Source organism: Carica papaya, chromosome 7 (assembly GCF_054855325.1).
Source record: "Carica papaya isolate Zhongbai chromosome 7, ASM5485532v1, whole genome shotgun sequence".
NCBI classification, from domain to species: Eukaryota; Viridiplantae; Streptophyta; class Magnoliopsida; order Brassicales; family Caricaceae; genus Carica; species Carica papaya.
The window spans coordinates 5,029,157-5,048,335 of NC_142315.1; the positions used below are offsets into that span (position 1 = coordinate 5,029,157).

At 33.5% G+C, this 19,179-nt stretch overlaps 2 protein-coding genes and 1 long non-coding RNA gene across 3 annotated transcripts; 1 reads left to right on the plus strand and 2 right to left on the minus strand.

Moving 5' to 3' along the window:
• Window positions 1–3,419: 3,419 nt before the first annotated feature.
• On the minus strand, window positions 3,420–5,809 carry UNE1 (intracellular protein transporter, putative (DUF641)). The gene has a single exon (XM_022051864.2). The coding sequence runs from the start codon at window positions 5,588–5,590 to the stop codon at window positions 4,121–4,123; it is 1,470 nt and encodes a 489-aa protein (XP_021907556.2). The 5' UTR covers window positions 5,591–5,809; the 3' UTR covers window positions 3,420–4,120.
• A 1,127-nt stretch (window positions 5,810–6,936) lies between these two features.
• LOC148252902 (uncharacterized) lies at window positions 6,937–9,619 on the minus strand. The gene is made up of 2 exons (XR_015813525.1): window positions 9,151–9,619; window positions 6,937–7,369 (listed from the first exon to the last, which is right to left on the minus strand). It is a non-coding gene; the product is annotated as an uncharacterized LOC148252902 (long non-coding RNA).
• A 2,709-nt stretch (window positions 9,620–12,328) lies between these two features.
• On the plus strand, window positions 12,329–17,420 carry TPS7 (trehalose-phosphatase/synthase 7). Its single transcript, XM_088207592.1, has 4 exons — window positions 12,329–12,568; window positions 12,840–14,937; window positions 15,015–15,288; window positions 16,443–17,420. Exons 2-4 carry the CDS (start codon window positions 12,953–12,955, stop codon window positions 16,752–16,754), a joined length of 2,571 nt encoding a protein of 856 aa, XP_088063718.1. The 5' UTR covers window positions 12,329–12,568; window positions 12,840–12,952; the 3' UTR covers window positions 16,755–17,420.
• The last annotated feature ends 1,759 nt before the right edge of the window (window positions 17,421–19,179 follow it).

Sequence of the window (19,179 nt, forward strand, 5' to 3'; positions counted from 1 at the left end):
TGTAAATGTAATTTTTGAATTTTTATTTAATGTATAAAATTTAATTTTTAATTTTTTAAATTATTAATTAACGTAAAAATAAAGAAAATTAAATGGATGATGAAATTGAAAATAATTTTGAAAAAAAGAGTGAAAATTTGGGTTCTTGATGTATTTTTAAAAGAAAATTCAGAAACTGAGGGTCAAAATACAATTTAAGAAAATTGTGCTATGTAGGATGCCTAGTTACCAGCCCTGACGAACCGGAGCGCGCCGCGTGGCAAGGGACGCTGACGCGGTGCCACGCGGGAGATCTTCTTACCCGCGATCAAACGATCCAGATTCGTTCCTGTGCGCACGAACAATCCAGATTCATTCCCTCCCCGGATGTAATCGGACGGTCAGATTTAAATGCGATGAATGGTCCAGATCCATTTCTTATTTAAACGCGATTGGAGGCCCATATTCTTATTTAAACGCGATTGGAGGCCCAGATTAAATTGCGATAAAAACGGCCCAAATTTACTCCATATTTAATTGCAATTGACGGTGCAGATCAAACGCGATAGACGGCCTATATTAAAAAGAAACGGATATAAATAACCCTCTTCACACCAAATCTTAATCCTAGCCGCCAGACCCCTTCCCCCCCCCCCCCCCCCCAATCGGAGAAGAATACCTAGACGCCAGAAAGGAAGCCAACCGTCGCCGCCGCCGCACCAGAACCACTTCTGACTGCTGAAAGAGGTAAACAATTTTTTCTATGCTCGGAGTTCAATTTTAAACACCCTCATGACCAAATCGGAGCAAAAGGACTGGTAGATTGGACAAAAACTGCGGGCAAAGTTCGGCGATGCCGCCACAGAAAATTACAAAAACTACCTCTGATGAGGCCCTTCTCGATTTTTGTTATGCGTAATTCTTCCGCCATTGTAATCACCGTTTCCTTCTCTACAGGTTGCAAAAGCGAAACACCCAACCGCAAAAGTGAGTTTCGATTTTTTGATTTTTTTGGGCTAACCGAGGCCTCTTAACGTATTTTTTCGCAGCGATTGATATAAAAATGGTCGAAAACAGCCGACCCGAGACAAACTGTCGCCGCAGGAGGTGGTGCCGTTGCCGGAGCATAGTAGAGCCATCGTGCCAAAATTCCAGAATTCGCCAAAAAGGGGTCCTAACACTGATTTTGGATTTTTGGGGATATTTTTAGGTACTTGAAGTGCGTTTTAATCTCTGAAAAAAATTTAGAGAACCCGGGGACTGCCAGTAGGCACGATCAATAAGTTTAGCATTTCGGACATTAATTTGAGTAAGAATCCCTCACCTTATTCTCTGTTATTGAATTGAAGTCTAATTAATAATAATAATACGGTATTTTGCGCGATTTAAAAAATATCCATAATTAATTACAAGTTACTAATAGAGCCAAAATCAAAAGTTATTCATTGTTGATTTTGTTGATTTATTTTACAGTTTGAATACATGATAATACCTGATTGATTGATCTTATAGTTTAAATGCATGTATTGCTTGCTTCATGTGATTATGGTTGAATTGAGAAACTGGGAATTAAAGGAAGTCGGAAAATTATTTAATTAAGTGAATGGATAAAACAGCAGTCTTACTGGATATTCTGGGAGTTGGTGGACGGACTGGGTACATAAGGAACCCTACTGTGAATGTTGTCTCATATCGGATAGGGTATCGAGGTTTGGTAATTTGGTGTTCATACCGAATGGGGTATGGTGACAGTTCGTTTTACCATCATACCGGATATGGTATCGAGATTTGGTAATTTGGCGCTCATACCGAACGGGGTATGAGAATAGCCCGTTAATTAGAAATATTAAAAGAAATGGTTCACGCGTTGTGGGGACATCCTTATGGACCACCATAGATATCAGTAGACTGATAAAAGAGAGAATTGTTGTTTCAACCAATTGCATATAAAATTATAATATGTGCTATGTTATTACCTCTATAGGTTGTTTTTATAATTCTCACTACGGTAAGTATATGGTAAATGATTTTAATTATGATAAATGATTTTATTTAATTAAGAGCTCTATTAGTTGTTTTTATAATTTTTATTAACATTCATTTTTGTGTCGGTGAATAACGTGATATTTTTACTACGCTAGTGTAGCTCATTATTTCATTAACCATTTCAGATCAAGAGGAACAAAATCCAGAACCCGATCCACAAGAGGATTGCGAATAGGACGTTCAGATATTTACTTTTAATTTATTTATTCGGTTATTAATTGTTCTTTTAAAAGGGTTATTCCCGTAAGCCATATTTAATACTTTCAGTTATTGTGTAAGAAATTTAAACACTAACTATTTATTTCGCTTCCGCATTAAATTTATAATTTATTTTTTTTAGAATTTTCAGAATCATTACAATTAAGTTAAGAACATATTACTAATAATTTTCTACTTACACTAAAGCCATGTGACAATCAAATGATTACTTTCAAAATGTCGACCTCTTAGTCTTCCAAAGATTTTAGATATCAAATGGAAGTGTTATAGTATTTGAATATGCGGTGAGACATTAGTTTCTTTATGTTTGTGCCGCATAATATATCCAAAATATTTACTATTTTAAATAGGAGTCACTCCCATTAAACTTCTATATTGAGACCTTTCTCACATCCTCACAATTAAAATTGTTCTCTAATATGAGTTTGAATCAAACTAAACTAAAGTTTGATTTATTATAAATATCTCATGAAAAGCAATACTATTGAGATTCAAAAATTAAAATATTCCAAATAACATATCTTTAATAGAATCTTAAACTTTATTAAAGTAGAAAACTAATTTGAACCAAATTTAAAAATTCTTTTTTAAATAATATATATATATATATTAAGTATATCTTACCCCTTCTTATTTTTTTTAGTTATTTAAAATTTATTATCTTTTTTATTTATCCTATTACAAACGATTGTTTAAACATCGACTAATTCATAAATCTTTGTACTTTGATTATCAAAAAAATAAAAACTTTACAAATTAAATTCCTATAAAAAAGATTCTATGAGAAGGCAATTCTCCTTCATATTTTTCATTGTTGAATCAATTCAAGCTAAAGTTCTCGCTCCTTTTTATATTTTAGAGCTCTTAAAAAATTAAAAAAAAAAAAAGAGTCAAACTGTTAAAAGAACATTTTTTTAAAAAACCTAAACCAAAATCAAATTGGACCACAGTTCTCTGGTTCAACTTTAACATCGCTCATGATTGTGAATACCCCAGCAACAAGTATGAATTAAACCCAAAATATATATATATATATATATGCATGAGAGGAATATTTTGATGGTAACCCAGTGGAAAATAATCATGCTTATACACTCCACTCTCATATATATATATTGGTTTATATTGTAAACCCAAATAGTAATTTAAAAAGATGTAATTAGTGAACATAAATATAGGGTAAATTTTGTAATAAAAATTATGTAACATGAATTATAATACACTCCACTATACATAACCAACCAAGATTCACATATACACAAGACATTTAGATGGGAAGAAATGATGGCAAATTTCTTAGGCAATGATAGTATACACTATTTTAATTATACATTTTTTCTAATGCAAGCATACCTTGTCTCTCATTTTCCTGGCATCTTTAAACAAAACAAAATTGGAATATATATATATATATATATATATGTATATTACATTTCTAACCACTAATATTTTAACTTTTTATATAAAAGAAAAATAAATAAATAAATAAAACCCTACTAATAGTTTGATATTGAAATTTTTTTCTTTTCTTTAGTTTATTTTTACTTTTATGTCCCCCCACCATTTTCTTTCTCTATTATCAACTCCAATCCCCATAACCTGATTTTCTCTCCTTTTTCTTTTTATAAGCTACTTTTGGGTGGGAAACCATGAAACTCTGAATCGCGTGACGTACGCGCGCCGCGGTGAACCGGTAGGTCACTGCGCCTTTCAAGTGGAAACTACGCTTGTTAGTTAACCTTGAATGGGGCAGTTTAACGACCGGAGCGTGTCATTACGCGCGGGTCATCCTCTTCGTATTTTGATTGTAGGAACTAGTGAAATAGATAAGAAAAGAAAAGGAAAGAAAAGAAAAGAAAAGAAAAAGAGTCGGCGACTAACCGGCCGGAGCTGTAACGACCGGTGGTAAGTAAACCTGAGACTGAATCAACGTGCCGCCTATTTTGAATCCCGGAACAACGGTGAAACCCACGCGAATATCATCGGAGTTTTCGCCGGAGAAGATAGATTCATCGGTGATATTTTCCATGTAAACCTCTGAGAACCTGGAGTTCTTCTTCACCTGAAAAATGGATATCTCCTTCCCCAAAGAGAACGCCAAGCAGTGTAAGAGCCATACTCGTTTCGTCATCTCTGCAAACGAGCAGAAAAAAGCAGAGTCTGGTAACCCACCAGCTGTCACCAACTTCCTCTGGTTCAGATTCCCGAAAAGCGAGCACTCCATTTTCGCGTGAACTAGGTTCAGGTACTTGACCCGAATGAACTTGGCAAAAGATGAAGTCGGATTTTGAGACAGAAACTGAATTGCGTTCATGGATTTGAGCTTCTTCAACCTGTTGAAGTACTGTTCTGGGCTTCGTCTCTGTACCAGAGAGTCGCCGGTAGTACAGAGCGAGAAATTAGGAGAATCGAAATTTTCAAACATGGTTTTGCAGACGAAAGATTCGAAAGCGAAACACCGGTGACTCGGCCGGGCAAAGACGGCGTCTGGTTCAATTGATTTTGCAGCTGCGTCGAGATCCCAGCGGGCAGATTCCATCTCCCGCGCCATTGATTTCACGAAGCTCCGCAAAGATCTTAAAGTATAGTGAAGAACCTGAACGAAATGGCTTGAGTTGACGGTTGAAAATTGTATGTAATCAAACATGTTTGCCAAAGACCCGCTGGCGTTGAGCTTCTTCTCCATTGATTTGTTGAAGGCAAGGGAGTCATCGAGCTTCTTCTTGAGTGAAACGACGTCGGATCTTTTGGTTTCAATTTCAGTTTGCAGCTTCTTGATGGTGATCTCGTAGGTTTTCATCAAGCTCTGTTGCTCTTGAATCTCAGCTAACATGAACGTGACCTGCGGAGAAAGATCCACTTGTTTCTTTAAGAAACTACGCTTGAGATCCGACAAAGCTTTGAGCTCATCAACAACAGCTTGATCGGCGACTTGAATGGCTTTACTGTTGTAAGGATGCTGCGCCATTTGCAGCTCTGCGTAAGCAGCTTTAATGGAGGTAATGCTGGCGAATATCTTGGCCAACACAGCTTCGAGAATTAGAGCTTTGTGTCTGGATTTGGGATCGTTGGAATGGGTGAAGAAATCTGCGTCGCCGTTGAACTTGTGGGTCTGTGAATTGAGCATGCAAATGCTAATTCCATTGTTGGAAGTGATGTTTGGTGCAGATTTCAAGTTTATCAACTTGTGAAATGTTCTTACAAGTTTGCTTTTGTTGTGGGTGTTAAGAGCTGGTTTTTGTCTGGTTGTCGTGTGTTCATCCATGGCGGAATTAGGAGACTGAGTGAGTGTGAATTTGGGTTCAGACAGGAAAGAAGACAGAATCACTTCAACACACACACACATATATATATATATAAATCTTGGGAAAAGTGACTGGGTTATAAACAGAGAAAATAGAAAAGAAAAGCATATAAGTTTGACTAATGAGACCGGAGATGGAGGCAGGCTTAAAATTATTTACAAAAATATTAATAAAAATATTAATGAATGATTAAAGAGCGGGAAGCTTTCTCAAAAAATAATGAAGTCTTCTCCTCGCGAGTACGTACAGCAGATAAGAAGTACGCGTAGAAGAAAACTCAGGATAATATCTATATCTATATATATATATATATATATGCTTAGAAGAAAAATTATATATATGTTTAAGAAATTATTTTTAAAATTTTATTAATCATGTAACGGACCTATTTTTAATTTTTATTAAAATTTAATGGTATTTATGACATGTGTTGACCAATCTACATTCATATAAAACTTGCTTGTAAGAAAACTTAAATGATAGCATTTGCCTTTTTTTAAATAAAAAAATGATTATTATATTTTCAGACACTAGAGATTTTGAAATTATATTAATATACTAAATATTTTTTAATAAAAGAAAATATTTATAATTTATAAGTAATTAATACACTTAAACTTTAAAAAATATATATATATACCTAGCATAACATATAGTGAGATATTTTTTTCTAATCACAATTAACTATAAGAATATCTATACTCTGCCATCTATCTCGATTATGGGTGTACTACTTAGACTCGGTTAATCGAACATTAATTTTTATATTTTATTAATTTTACTTTTCTCGTTTGTAGTAAAAAAAAAAAACACAACTAAAATTTGAAAACACAAATTGAATTAACTAAAATAGTTGTTGATATGAAGGTAAAAAAAATAATTTAGTTTCATGTTCATATAAAATTATTATTGAGTAATCTCATTGCTATTATTCAAGTAAACATAAGATTACGTTTTAAGATTTAGATATCAATTCATAGGTAAAATTAGATATGTAATTATTGGAATAACTATTGAAAGACTTTAATGATAAATATGTGAGAATATAACTTATTCGTTGCTGGATATCTCCATGAATTTAAGAACAATAAGTTTTAATTACAACATCGAATAAAAAAGATAATATACAGAATAACTAGAAGAAAATTTGATATTTGGCTCCACCCATGAATCAAAGATCAAGATATAAAAAAATACATCAACCCTCATAATATATATATATATATGATTAATTAGAGCCCAAACATCATAATAACAATAGAAAATTTGGTTATGTTTGATCTTATATTTTTAAATTTAAGGTTTTGCAGGTTTCAAGAAACTGCTACTTTATCTATTTCATTAAAAATCAATAATATCTTAATGATATCTCTAGCAAAGAGAAGAATATCAAAAATAGAACTAGTAACTTGAAATTAAATCATAATAAAATAGTCATAAAATTATATAATAAAAAGTAAATAAAAGTAAAGTTTCGAAACGATTTATACTTAAGATAATATTCTTAATTTTTTGGAAACGGCACAGAGTGATAGGAAGGCCGAAGAGCATTGTGGTGAAAAGTTACCACAATACGTGGGTCGTGTGAGATCACATTTTTCTTCACCATTGAAGCTTCATCCTTCAATTCTTGTAGGGTTCTTGCTCCCATCACAATATTCATCATCACCATCAACATCACAGCCACAAGGACTAACACACCAAAACCTAATTTCTTTTTGTAGTTCATCTTCATACTTCTTTAAAATCACTTCTTTATTTGAGGAAACCCTTCTCCAACATGTAAGCAATACATGTACACCTATATTTAGTCATCTTCACTGTATAACAATAAACCACACAGATTTCAACCAAATAGTTTGAGGAATGTTCAACCACCACTAATTCTATACCTGTCTTTTGCCTTTTTCTTACTTTTAGACTATTTTGAGTAAATTTTCATCAACCATAATACTTGGTTCTTACATACTTCAATAATTTTAACATTTATTTTTTATAATTAATTAAGAAGTAATGTAATTCAAGACAAACTATAGATAGGAGGAGCTATATATATATACTTTTCTTTTTTTAGAATTTGTGTAATTTTAGTTTTAGCATAAATGGATATAGTATGCTAACTTTCTCTACCATTACCTCTGAACAAATTGAAAAACGCTTTATGTGAGAATGAGGACAAACAACTGGTTTTCAGCAATTATAGATTAAGAAATGTTCATTTACAGAAATGGTTCATTAAAACAACGTTCATTCCGAAATGAAAGAATGTCAATTGTTTGGCGATGAGTGTATTTCTAACCACTTCAGAAAGACTTTAGGTTCACAAGGAATTTTAACTGGCAGCCAATCAATAATGAACTTATAGAGCCACTAACGCCAAAAAAATGCTTGTAAATATGACTTAAGAAAAAGCTGGTATATGCACTTCAATTAGCCAATCGATAATGAAGTTATAGAGACGCTGATGCTAAAGAAAATGCTTGTAAATATGACTTAAGAAAAAGCTGGTATATGCATTTCAATTAGCCAAAAATCAAAACATCTTGAAAATATCATCACTAATATCATCACCAGTATGTGTTAGATAAGGAAAACTTACTAACAATGAACCAAAACAATTCTTCTTGTAACCTCTATTCTCAATCCAATCACACTTAAACAAAACTACTTTATATCTAAAGATAAAATAGAGCCAGAAATGGGTGAATTCACCATCTACAAGTCAATTAAAAGACTAGATTAGACCATGCACTGATCTTTTGAAACTTACTAAGTCACTTTAATAAAAGGTTTATATGTACATATATATACATATATATATTAATAGAAAGTGAATATAACTTACAAGTACAGCTAGCATCAATGAGGGTCCATTCCAAATAGATGTTGAAATAGAAACCAAATGTTAAATAAAAATTGGTTTCTAGCACTCACTGATAGCTGGTAGCATGTGAACCCATCATGCATCGAACAACACACTGAAGAAGGAAAGCTGAACAAAATATATACGAGATTATATGCATATATACACACGAACAGAAAATTGTACATCTCAGGGAGAGGCACAAAATTCTTCTTTTCTCAGGGAATAACCTGAAGTACTTTCAAGACAACTACTCCAGACCGAAGCAAATTGAATATACATCATATGAATAAATTACATTTGACAGACCACTAAAATTAATGAATAGCAGATTAGAGGAGGCTTCCTTTTCTTGATCTGGGCTGAGGTAAGTTAACAAATAAGTATCTTGAAAAGTTCCTAGATGTCATTAACTTCTATTTGAACAAACCATAAATCAACTACAAATTCTCAGTAGAAACTTCAAGCAGATTCAACCAAATTGACAAAAAAGCCAAACCCAAACATAAAACTAAAAAAAAAAAAAAAAATCAGAAATAATCAGAGTAAAGCAACATCACATAAACTCAACTGCTAAATACTCATCCTATCCAACAGAGAATAGAATAGGGAAAAGTTTTAGGATTTATAATTTTCGTTAAGAACATTAAAAAAAACACACGAAAGAGGAAACATCTATGAGAAAAAATTCTACATAGCACCTGAAATGAAAAACCAGAAGCTATTAGAAATCTCTACCTTGATATCCTGGTGCAGATAAGCCAACGTTGAAGCTTGAAGCAACGAGAGATAGTAGAATTCAGGCAACAGAAGAGACCATAGAAGCGTGATGAAGGAGACTTAAATAATGGAGTTCGGCCACTGATGATTGATGACGATGAGGAAGGTCGTGTTGACGAGAGATGAAAAGGATGGAGTCAGGCTACTGAATAGGAGAGATGACGATAATGGGTTGGGTTGGGTTGAAAATTTAACACTCAAATGGGCTTAGGATGTTATTTAAATTGGGTTTTCTTCGGCTTGAGTTTTATTTATTTAAATGGATTTCATTTATTAGACCATTTGTACATGTCCTTTTTTAGTATTGCAAAATTGTTCATTAGTAAAAGACACTCTCTACAACCGACATCCGTTCGTAAAAGATGGTCTTTACCACGACTTTCATGTTTTACTACGATTTTCATGTTTATAAATATACTCAGTAGAAGTCGACTCACTCGCTTATACATATAGTCTCTATTAACATATACCTATATTTAGTAAAAGAATATTATTTGTTAGTATGTATACAGACCTACTACGAACGTGTGCTTTTATCTCTAGTATTGTCTCGATAGTTCTAACCTTTTTCTCAGTGATTTCAAATGTCATTTCTGACTTTTTTTTTTAATTTCAATTTCTACTAATTGTCGACACTCTTCACTAAATTGATGACACTATAATTAATTAAAACTTATCTCTCAAGAATTCAAAAAGTTGTATTTGAAGAGTTTGGTTAACATATATACATCTTAACCTTTACTTAGAATTATACAAATGTATTAACAGATGGGTAGTGTTTGAAGGAACACAAATGAGTAGTGAGTTAGACACTATAAACAACTAGCATTTTTAATATTTTAAATAAAATATCAGAATCTCAAGTGGTTAACGTGAAAAAGATGACATTGGTATAAGTAGTGCGATAGAACCTCTATAAAAGTGTTTGTACTATCATCCCTTTCATTATTACTTTATTTGCTACTTATCATTGTTTAATATTGCATATTCACTTATATGCATCATTTTTAAAGGTAAAAGAAAATTTATGGTTTAATGCGTTGTTAATAAATCCACAAAACTCCATTATTTTACTCTAGTGGTTTAAATATCTATAAAATAAAATTGATGGAGTTAAACTTGATGGATATCACCTCCTCTAAGATTATCCAAGTAAATGGTGATTCCATAAAGCAGGTTAGGTAATACAATATTCTCAAGCAATTAGCTAGGTTCTAACTTCTCTAGGCGAGTTTTCATATTAATGTGGATGTTCTCAGCCACTAAATATGTTTTTCCTTTACCTCATAGGCATAATCATTGCAACTTTTGACCTCCTCATACAAAGATTGTTGTTAACATCCAGAAACGCTACATGTTGTTAATTTGTACTCTTAGGCTACCCTTGAAAGGTTTGTTCCCTCGAGCCTTTGCGCAAGATAGTTTTTGCCCTTTGATGATCTTAATATTCATCTTTAATCTCCATTTTCTTCTTATACATTAAGGTTCCTCTTCCTCTCATTCGAGTCCATTAATCATTGTTTGACTAAGGGCTTTATATGGCTTTTAATTTCTCTAACTTAATTCTAAGGACTCCATAGTTAGAGTTCTCTATACACTTTCCTTGCCAATGGTTCATACTATTCACTGAGAACTATTTTTGTGTCTTTCCACATAAGTTTTTTCTCGTTTAAGAGGTGTTTTTTTCTAGAAGTTACAATACTTCTTCCTTTAGTCATAATTGTTCTCGATAAGTTTTGTTTTTCCTTACGATAATTCTAAAAGAATGGTAACGAAATTCTTTATGAATGATTTAGAAGTAGGAAGACAAATTAATATTAAATATATACCTTAAATTACAAACAAGCAAGCAAGATATTTTCTACCGAAAATATCTAATGTTCGAGTTAGTTCAAATATTTTTAGAGAATAAAAAAATGATCTACAGATAATTTATAGAAGTAAAAAGTTAGAAGTCTTTTACAGTGTGAAGGTTTATAGGAATTAGTAATAATTATATTCATTCAGTTATCTACGTAACTGCAACATTAAAATATGAAAATACGAACATTTTAATTTAAAAAAATATACGTTAAAAATTATAAATTTTATTAAATTAAATAGTATAAAAATAAAATTATCAAATAAAAATCGGACATACTGTCTCGACCTAACAATCCAATCATTTGATTTTTTTTTTTTTCAGTTCAGTTTTTGTGGTTTATTTTCTTTTACTAATACATAAAATCATTAAAGATTATGATTATTATGTAGTTTCTTTAGTTTTTTCTTAGTTTTGATTTAGTTTATTTCAAATTTTATAATATTTTAGAGTAAAAATTTAAACAAATACAAACATTCACTAAAAAAGTTAATAATTTTTATAAAAATTTAGTTAAAAATTTCCGTAAATATATTTAAAATTCACCAGTACCAGCGAACCTGGGTCTTGAGTTTGATTTTTCTGGTTACAACTAAAACTGGAATCAAACAAAACGCAGCGTATTGACATGGACGAAAATAACATTTCGCTCCTTGAAATCCAGTTGCCCCAACCACAGAGCCAACTATTTTTATGCGTACCATTACCAACCAAAGACCAAACCTTACCCACACAAAACATATATTTAATATTAAAAAAAAGTACCCATTCAAAAGGACACACCCAACCATATGTAGCCACGTCATCTACTGACGCATCTGATGATGTCATCATACTGCCAGGTCATCATCTATTCCGCCTTATCCTAAAACCTTGAATGCCACGTGGCATATATCCTTAATGGGGCAAAGGCGGGGATCGGCTCCAGCTAGGTTTCATATTTGTTCAGGTACCCAAGGACCACAGTTGTGGAAAATAACCTCCAGTTGATTATCGCCACGTGGCAGATGCCTGAGTGAGTGGCTGGACAGCAAATGTCTCTGGTTGCGTGTGAAACATGTGATGCATAGGCAAGTGGATAGGCGATGATGAGTGGGTCCATGGGCTTCAGATTCTGACACGTAGCAATTTGCAGACACGACACGTCGGCAGCTGCCTAGGGTGGAGGGAGTAAAGGCGCGTGACCCGAAGACTCAACCACGCCAGCTGGCATTACTGGGCAGTTTACTGGCCGACCTTATCCTCTTCTTTTTTATTTCAAATTTTTTATTTGTATTCCAAAGGAAAAAGAGAAGCGGTATTGTGCATTGTATTGAGAGAGAAGGGAGAAAAAAAAAAAAAAAAAGGGGGAGAGAGAATTGTTGTTAATCCGTCCCTTGAGATACAGAGAGGACCAAAAGCAAAGAGAAACCCTAGATTTCTTGCTGCTTTCAACAAGATCAATTTTTTCATTGGTGTTGAGATCGAAACTTGTGCGAGTTTTTCTAGTTTCCACTTTCTATTTTCGAAACTGAGGTGAGTTCTCTGTTTCTATTTTTGTTTTTCCCCATTTTTCGGTTTGTGATGATATAACTTCAATTGGGTTTTGCCTGTTGGTGTTGTTTTTTTTTTTTTAATTACTATTGTGGGTTTGCCGTTTATAGGAATATGGATTGTGTTTCTTTGTGTTTTTCTGGATCTCGTTTACTGTTATATTATTAACTTTTGTTTAGATGAGGTTGTTCATTTTCTGGAATTCACGATTGGTATGGATGTGATGATGTTGTTTGCTTGATATCCATTTCAGATCCTGCTAATTATACCATTCCGGGAAGGAGCAAATCTTTGGTCCGGTTGTAATATTGAGATCTTGGTGATAGATTGTTGGGTTAGAGGGTTATAGAGGAAAAGGGGTTAAAGATGATGTCCAGATCGTATACCAATCTTTTAGATCTAGCGTCTGGAAACTTCCCTGCAATGGGTCAAAGTCGTGAGAAGAAGCGATTGCCTCGGGTAATGACTGTCCCTGGTGTCATTTCCGAGCTTGATGATGATCAAGCCAACAGTGTGAGTTCAGATGTTCCATCATCAATTATTCAGGATCGTATAATCATTGTTGCGAATCAACTCCCAGTTAAAGCCAAACGTAGGCCTGATAACAAAGGTTGGAGTTTTAGTTGGGACGAGGACTCATTGTTATTACAGTTAAAAGATGGTTTGCCTGAAGATATCGAGGTCTTATATGTCGGCTCATTAAAAGTTGATGTCGATTCAAGCGAGCAAGATGATGTGTCTCAGCTTTTGTTGGACAAGTTCAAGTGTGTACCTGCTTTTTTGCCGCAGGAAATTCTGGTGAAATATTACCATGGATTCTGTAAGCACCATTTATGGCCACTCTTTCATTATATGCTCCCATTTTCAGCAAATCATGGGGGTAGGTTTGATAGGTCTTTGTGGGAGGCATATGTAGCAGTAAATAAGATTTTCTCGCAGAAGGTGATTGAAGTTATAAACCCTGAGGATGATTATGTTTGGATCCACGATTATCATTTGATGGTGTTGCCAACATTCTTGAGGAGAAGGTTTAATAGACTGCGAATGGGTTTCTTTCTGCACAGTCCCTGGCCATCATCAGAGATATATAGGACGTTACCAGTGAGAGAGGAAATCCTTAAGGCACTTCTGAATTCAGATCTTATTGGATTCCACACTTTTGATTATGCGAGGCATTTCTTGTCTTGTTGTAGTCGCATGTTTGGTTTAGAGTACCAATCAAAAAGGGGTTATATTGGACTAGAATATTTTGGAAGGACTGTTGGTATAAAGATCATGCCTGTTGGCATCCATATGGGCCAGATTGAATCTGTATTGAGACTTGCAGACAAGGAGTGGAGGGTAGGAGAGCTAAAACAGCAATTTGAAGGAAAGACTGTGTTGCTTGGGGTTGATGATATGGATATATTTAAAGGTGTCAATTTGAAGCTGTTGGCAATGGAACAAATGCTGAAACAGCATCCAAAGTGGCAAGGAAGAGCAGTGTTGGTACAGATTGCTAACCCAGCTCGGGGAAGGGGAAAAGACCTCGAGGAGATACAGGCTGAAATACAGGCAAGCTGCAAGAGAATAAATGGAACTTTTGGCCAACCTGGTTATGAACCAATTGTTTTTATTGATAGGCCAATTTCTCTTAGTGAAAGAGCTGCATATTACACGATTGCTGAGTGCGTTGTGGTGACGGCTGTGAGGGATGGGATGAATCTTACTCCTTATGAATACATTGTTTGCAGGCAAGGTGTCTCTGGAGCAGAGAGTTCAGAATCAAGTGGTCCAAAGAAGAGCATGTTGGTAGTTTCAGAGTTCATTGGATGCTCTCCTTCGCTTAGTGGTGCAATTCGAGTCAACCCATGGAATGTTGAATCAACTGCTGAAGCAATGAATGAAGCAATTTCGATGGCTGATGCCGAGAAGCAGTTGCGGCATGAGAAGCATTATAGGTATGTGAGCACACATGATGTGGCATACTGGTCTCGGAGTTTTTTCCAAGATATGGAAAGAACTTGCAAGGACCATTTCAGAAGACGCTGTTGGGGAATTGGTTTGGGATTTGGTTTCAGAGTTGTTGCACTTGATCCTAACTTTAGGAAATTATCACTTGACGCCATTGTATCTGCTTACTTAAGGTCCAAAAATCGGGCTATTCTTTTAGATTATGATGGAACGGTTATGCCTCAAACATCAATGAATAAGATACCAAGTCAGCAGGTTATCTCACTTATCAATACTCTTTGTGGTGATGCTAAAAATACTGTTTTTGTTGTGAGTGGAAGAGGAAAGGATAGTTTAGGCAAATGGTTTTCTCCCTGTAAGAAGCTTGGAATTGCAGCTGAACATGGTTACTTCATGAGGTATGGTACTTAAATCTCTTCCTATTTTGATACATTTTCACTGTTTGCACTCACCTCTAAGGTTCGTAACATATCAGGTGGTCTGCGGAAAAGGATTGGGAAATCTGTGGACAGAGTTGTGACTTTGGGTGGATACATATAGCTGAACCTGTTATGAAATTATATACAGAGGCCACTGATGGTTCTTCCATTGAGGCCAAGGAGAGTGCTCTTGTTTGGCATCACCGGGATGCTGATCCAGTTTTTGGATCAAGCCAGGCCAAGGAAATGTTGGACCATCTTGAAAGTGTGCTAGCAAATGAGCCTGTTGCTGTGAAAAGTGGCCAATTCATTGTTGAAGTGAAGCCACAGGTATATATCTCAACTTTTGTTGTAACTGTTGAATATTTTACATACGACCATGATTTCCTGCCAATTAAGTTGACAATTGAAGCATTCCTCTCTCAATAACTAACGGTGGAAGAACATGTATCTGTAAATCTTGGCATTTGACAAAGGTTGGCCATGAAAACTAGAGAACCACAGCAGACTGACTTTTGGCTTTCATGTGTTCAACATTGCTTGATTACTTGTTTGTGCTTGGTGGATTTATAAAATAGGATGAACATGATACGTTTTCTTCCATACCATCATGTTTTTATTCTTTTAATTTAATATAAAATTGATTTATGATTAATTAATTAATATGCTAATAATAATTATTAATAAATGTCTTTTCAATAAAAATATAAATTATTAAAATTAAATTAACATCACAAATTTTAACAAAGTTAAAGTCCACTGAAAAAGAATGAACATTAGAGTTGAGGGTAAAAACAATAATTTGATCCCACATGAGAAGATTGGAGAAAGGGCTGATGAAGGGGAGGGATGTGAGGGTACTTCAGGATATGATATTTATTTTGTTAAGTTTATTTCAAAAAAAATATATTTATTTTGTTAAGAACTTCTTTTCACTCCATTTTTTTTTTTAGGATAAACGTGTTTCATTTCAATTATTTTATATGCTAGTCAGTTCTTATTTTTGACCTTATCATATTGTTTTGTCCATGCTAATTGTTTCATATTACCAAACCTTAATCTAGCCAAAAAAAAGGGAAAAGGTCCCGACTTTTATCTGCTTTATTTAGTACAGAGAGGCTTGACGTAGCTCACATGACTCTTGTTGGAAAGTGAAAAAGTTAGTCTGGCTGTCCCATTTGTAACATTAACAATAGGAGGTAATTAGGTCAGAAATATCTTATACAATCTGCACTCAAGCCAAGGGTGCAGAATCATAAATGTTTCTTGATGGATGTTAAGCCAATCATTGATGTGAAATAGATATATAATTAAAACTATATTCTCTTATTGATGCAAGGAGAAAGCCATTAATCTTTGGCAATTAGCTAACAGGCGTTGATACTCATGTTTTACCATCATGTCTAAAGTTACTGAATTTAATTAAGTGTCTTCATTTAACATTTTATGCGATTCATAAATCAAATTTTTAATGTGGATTTCAGGGAGTCAGTAAAGGTTTGGTTGCAGAAAAGATCTTTACATCAATGGCTGATAATGGGAGGCAAGCTGATTTTGTACTTTGTATCGGTGATGACAGATCCGATGAGGACATGTTTGAGATCATTGGCAATGCGATAACAAGTGGCGTGCTATCCTCTAATACATCAGTCTTTGCTTGCACAGTTGGGCAGAAACCAAGCAAAGCAAAATACTATTTGGATGACACAACTGAGGTTGTAAATATGCTTGAAGCACTTGCAGAAGCTTCAGATCCCCCACCGGAAGCACCAGATGGTACGGAAAGATCCACCTGAATTCTTCTTCTTGCTTTGCATTTGCAAACTCTAGTTCTATTCTCCAGGTGGAGAGGTTGTCATTTTGGCCGGCAGGGGAAAGTACCAATTGTTTTATGGTCCATTTGGAATCTACCTGGTGGAAAGAATTACACGTTGCCTTCTATCTGATAATTTGACGGCCAACTGAGAGGGAAACATCTGCAACCTGAAGTTTTCACTTGACATAAACAACACAAAATTTGATAGTACTGGGCATTGGAATTACTTGGGAAAATAACATTTTGCATGAGCTTAGCTGAAGGGTTAAGGGAAACTGACTTGGAATTGGAAGGGTTGATGAAATAATTCTCCTATCATCAAGAAACAGGGCCACTGTACCTGGTACGTTCAATCAGCACATAGATCTCACCTTGGTGGCCATCCCCAATTGGATTTTTAGGCAGGTCAGAAATTTTTAGTGGCAGAGAGATGGGAGTTCTGTTAGTAGTATTTAGAAAAATATCAGTTGATATAAGTCAAGTCTTTGGAACGAACGGTATACTTCCATCATTTTTTCCACTTTGATTTTTGAGTGAATTTGTCCTGTTGTCATTTGAATCAATTCCTTTGCTTATTGAATCTGTAAATTCTATAGAAAAAATTGTCATTATGGATTTGAATTCTATTGGAACATGATGTAGAACATGTGCAAGATCTTTAAACTTTCTTTCATCTTAGGAGGGTAGGACTTCGAAGTTGATCAGATACCAGGAGAAGAGAAAGGGAAGCTAGGGCTTTGTATGTTACCTTTAATTATTTTTTATTTTTTAGATTTATATGAATTTTATTTATAAAACATTATAAGTTAATTAATAATTAAAAAATGATGTTGGGAGTTATGTACATATTGATAATTAATTTTTTGTTTAAGGAATCCTATACTGTACCCTAAATTTTGGAGGGATGAAAAACTTAAAAGAAAATGTCAAAAGACATTTAATTTGTCCTACTTCCAAAAGGGTAAACACTTTTCAATGTAGAAGTTTCAGAAATATTTGAAGCTTGCATTCGGAAGATGATCATGTTGTTCTAAGATTTTTTTTAGGTTACTCAAATCTTTTTCTTTCTGCAATAATTGTTTTTTTTTTAAATAGAAAGTATAAGATGTATTCATTATCTATAAAGATGTCAATTCGTATACAAAAAATATTTGTATGTCAATAAGTATTTCGATAAAATCACTAAAATCTTTCTTAGTATATAATTAATTACTAGTAACAAAAAAAAAAACTTGAAGAGTTGGTGTTATCTATCTCTAACTCTATCAAATTCTTCATTCATCTCTTCGAAAACCTTTCTACTTTCTTTCAATGCAATACAAAGGAGTGTAAGGAGAAAGACACCTAGTTGTTTATGATTTATGAATAAAGCATTTGAAAATTATTTTATTTAAGGCTAATGTACTTGTATATTTTCTTATATAAATTTTTGCAGAATGTTGGGTATAATAGATATAGCATAATGTTATAACTTATGCATATAAAATAATATCTATGTTAATAAATATGGAGATTGAAAACAAAATTGATGGTTTGGAAAAAGAGACATTGAAATTACCATATTGCAAAAAAGATTTGACAACAATGTGTTATCTTTTCTTTTTTCATATATCTTAATTTTCTTGTTCTAAAAAATTACTAAATACTATAATCAATGGATTATAAATGATAGATACAACAAAAATAGGGTGGGTTTTTTTTTTCTTTTTTCATTTAATTTTTAGATGCAAATTACATCATTAATTAATTTACATAATTAAGTTAGGTGCTTCTGTACCTCTCTAATCTGTATTATTCTCAAACCAAACATTTCTAATTTCAACCAATACATAATTTGCCAGCGTCGATCTTAGTTCCAATTAATCAATGGCAACTGCAAAATCATATTACATATACATATACATATATATATAACTTAGGTGGTCTTGAAATTTAATCCGATAATAATCTGATGTTTCAAAATTGGTGCTGTGATTCTTGGCACATACCCTAAAAAACTGTGGGGGATAGAAAATTCAAGTTTGTAGTACCAATTTAAAAACTTAAAACTTTTAGTATTTATTATATTTATTTTAACCCTGTATGGTAATGACATAAAAATCCACAATTAGAAAACATTCAATACATAACAAACTAAGAAAACATATAATTATTGATAAAATATATTAGTCGCACTATTTTTGTTAAATATGTAATAATTTTGTTTCTTGGATTTGGTTCAGTTTCAAAATTTTGAAAACTATACCAAACAAAAAACACTAGGTTCGAGTTTTAGTTTAGAAACCAAATCAACTGTGTACGTGCAAATAGAACCCAAAGTGAACCAGACCAAATTGATTTGTCCAATTTAACATTTCAATTTGCATGAAATAGCCTACAGCCATATAAGAATCAAGACACATGCA

Coding starts and splice junctions, on each gene's coding strand:
- UNE1 (XM_022051864.2), bottom strand. CDS start 5,590: ATGTGTGTGTGTGTTGAAGTGATTCTGTCTTCTTTCCTGTCTGAACCC.
- TPS7 (XM_088207592.1), top strand. CDS start 12,953: ATGATGTCCAGATCGTATACCAATCTTTTAGATCTAGCGTCTGGAAAC. Junction 14,938..15,014: donor GAACATGGTTACTTCATGAG/GTATGGTACTTA, acceptor GTAACATATCAG/GTGGTCTGCGGAAAAGGATT. Junction 15,289..16,442: donor TTGTTGAAGTGAAGCCACAG/GTATATATCTCA, acceptor TGTGGATTTCAG/GGAGTCAGTAAAGGTTTGGT.